Genomic DNA, 2740 nt, shown 5'->3' with positions numbered 1-2740 from the left:
CTCTTGTTGTAGTTGTAGTTGGACAAAGGTAAAAAAGAGTTGCCTATAAAAGATTACTCGTTGGAAAAAATAAAAAGAAGACCGTTGCCTTTGAGAAAAATAGAGAAAAGAAGACAGGGAGGAAGAAGTAAAAGACCGTTAATTATCCCCACGCCATCCTGTTGGATTTAGTTCTCACTTCGTGTTCTACAATTTAGTTCATCTATTTATTATTTTATATATTTTTTAAAAAATTCAATACTTAACATTTGAAGCCGTTATATTTCCTTTAAAAAATGATATTAATAGACAACTTATGTCGAGAACTTTCCAAATATATGGTCAATTTCAATTTTTCGACAATGAACGGTCGTGAATCGACCGATCAAAGTGACGATGAGATATAACTTTTTCAAAAATCTCAAGGACAGTTGCACTCTCCCATCTCCATTTGGCTACACCCCTAGATAGATATGCTAACAGATGAACCGTTGGATTAGTGATGTAGCGCAAGCTGTTGATCCCGTTGATTTGATTGTGAATATCGCAAACGACGACTGAAAATTATTATTAATTAAAAATTATCTAAAACAACTAAATAAATAGTTTAAATAATTTTCAAAAATCTAAAGATGTAAAAAATGAAAAGAATTCTAGACAATGATAAAAATTATTAAGAGCTTTTTCAAGACTTAAATGTTTTTTATTTTATAATTTAAAACTGAACTATTATATGGATTCGTCCGATAATTAATCCTAGATCTTTGAACGAATTTAACGAATTTTAATGTGACTGTTAAAAGGCCACATGATTCACTTCGAATAAAAAATTATAACCGTTAAACTTTACCCACCGTGGCCATCGATCAAAGCGATTCCAAAACTCCAGCCGCTGCTCCGCATCAATTAGTTCGATCACTATCTCATGGGATTACTGCCAATATACGTGCGTAATCAGAGGCCTATCACTATAAATATTGCGCCCTCCAAGAGAGAGCTAAAAAATGCAGAAGCAGCGAGAAGAGCATGAGTAATTAATATAGCACCATTACTCCATCAGAGTAATACAATTAATTTCCAGTTCCTTCTGCAATTCTGCTGCTGCTGCTGCAACTTGAATGACTCGTCACCACTTCACCTCTCCTTCTCTCACACCAAAACTCCTGCTTGCCAGACGGAACCCAGCTCAGCGTCCAACGCCTCCCTGCTCCCAGCTTCCTTCCAGCTTGTATATTTGAATTTAATTCGGAGCATGCAGCTGCAGCTCTGAGCAGAACCCAATTGACAATTGTCATAACTACATACAATTGGTATATATGAGAGTTTTTCTCAACAGAATAAGCTTCAGGGTTCCACTCCTCCCTAATTTCCCTCACAGCCAGAGACAGAGGCAGAGGCAGCAGCAATTCTACCACCAGCAAAGACACCATCTGTACAGTGGCTATGGAGACACAAAGGAGGAGGAGGCAGTGGTGGTGATTATGGGTGCCACTGGCACGGGTAAGTCGAAGTTGTCCATTGATCTCTCCTCTGCCTTCGCCGGGGAGGTGGTGAATTCCGACAAGATCCAGGTGTACCGTGGCCTCGACATCACCACCAATAAGATCTCCTTGGCCGAGCGGCGCAGCGTGCCGCACCATTTGCTCGGGGCGCTCGATCCAGCAGCAGGTGAGCTCTCCCGTGCGCGGTTCCGGGCTTTGGCTGCCTGCGCTGTTCGTGACATCGCTGCGCGAGACCGACTGCCGGTGATCGCAGGTGGCTCCAACTCCTTCGTCCATGCGTTGCTGTCGGAGCGTTTTGACCCACAGAGCGACCCATTCGTGGATGAGGATGCTGGGGAGGAGGAAGAGAAGGGGCGGCGGCGGCGGCGGCTGCTCCGGTACAGGTGCTGCTTCTTGTGGGTGCATGTGGAGGCCGCCGTGCTGGCGGAGTACCTGGACCGGAGGGTGGAGGAGATGCTGGGGCAGGGGATGGTGGAAGAGCTAGAGGAGTATTTCGCGACGGAGGGGGAGGAGGCGGAGCGGAGGCACCCCGGACTGGGAAAGGCCATTGGGGTGTCCGAGTTCAAGCGCTACTTCACGGCGCGGGGCTCACGGACGAACTCCGAGTATGACAGCGCGGTGGCGGCGATCAAGGCTAACACCCGGCGTCTGGCGGAGTCGCAGGTGAGGAAGATGGAGCGGCTGGTGGCGATCGGGTGGCCGCTGCGGCGGGTGGACGCGACTGCAACTGTGGAGGCGCGACTCGGCGCCGGTCTCGGAGCCAGTACTACGGCGAGCTGCTGGAAGAGGGACGTGGAGGGGCCCAGCCTCGTGGCCGTAGAACAATTGCTTCTGAGGAAGGACGGCGATGTTTATGATCACCGTCCACACACGCGCATGTGCGCCGCAATCCGCCTCCATTAAAGTTGCTCGAGTGCGCTCAACTCTCCTCTTTCGATCTTTTCCCGCCATTGGAGTCTTCGCCCTTCTCAACGCGATTTTCCTCCTGTTTATTTTCGATTTTGGTTCGAGTTCATTGCATTTTGTTTCCTATTTTTTGTTTTTTGTTTTTCGATTTTGTTTTCTGCGACAAATTCGTTGATTGTTTTCTTTGGTGGTGTGTGAAATTTCTAAATAACAAATAAACTGAAAACCTGTTTATTTTAAACTTGAATTTAAGTGTTTTGCCAAGTGCCAACTTCACATTCACATTTTGCCCGTGACTTGGTACGCTAGTACTTAGGCAACCAAAGTGTGACTGATGAAAAAAAAAAGTTACC

At 46.3% G+C, this 2740-nt stretch overlaps 1 protein-coding gene across 1 annotated transcript; it reads left to right on the top strand.

Annotated features, from left to right (window-relative positions):
• Positions 1-1295: 1295 nt before the first annotated feature.
• On the top strand, positions 1296-2384 carry LOC122013766 (adenylate isopentenyltransferase-like). Its single transcript, XM_042569994.1, has one exon. The coding sequence runs from the start codon at positions 1296-1298 to the stop codon at positions 2382-2384; it is 1089 nt and encodes a 362-aa protein (XP_042425928.1).
• Positions 2385-2740: the final 356 nt, after the last annotated feature.

Source organism: Zingiber officinale, chromosome 8B, assembly GCF_018446385.1.
Source record: "Zingiber officinale cultivar Zhangliang chromosome 8B, Zo_v1.1, whole genome shotgun sequence".
Classification (NCBI taxonomy): domain Eukaryota; kingdom Viridiplantae; phylum Streptophyta; class Magnoliopsida; order Zingiberales; family Zingiberaceae; genus Zingiber; species Zingiber officinale.
This window is presented reverse-complemented; position numbering and strand designations above follow the sequence as displayed.

Coding starts and splice junctions, on each gene's coding strand:
- LOC122013766 (XM_042569994.1), top strand. CDS start 1,296: ATGAGAGTTTTTCTCAACAGAATAAGCTTCAGGGTTCCACTCCTCCCT.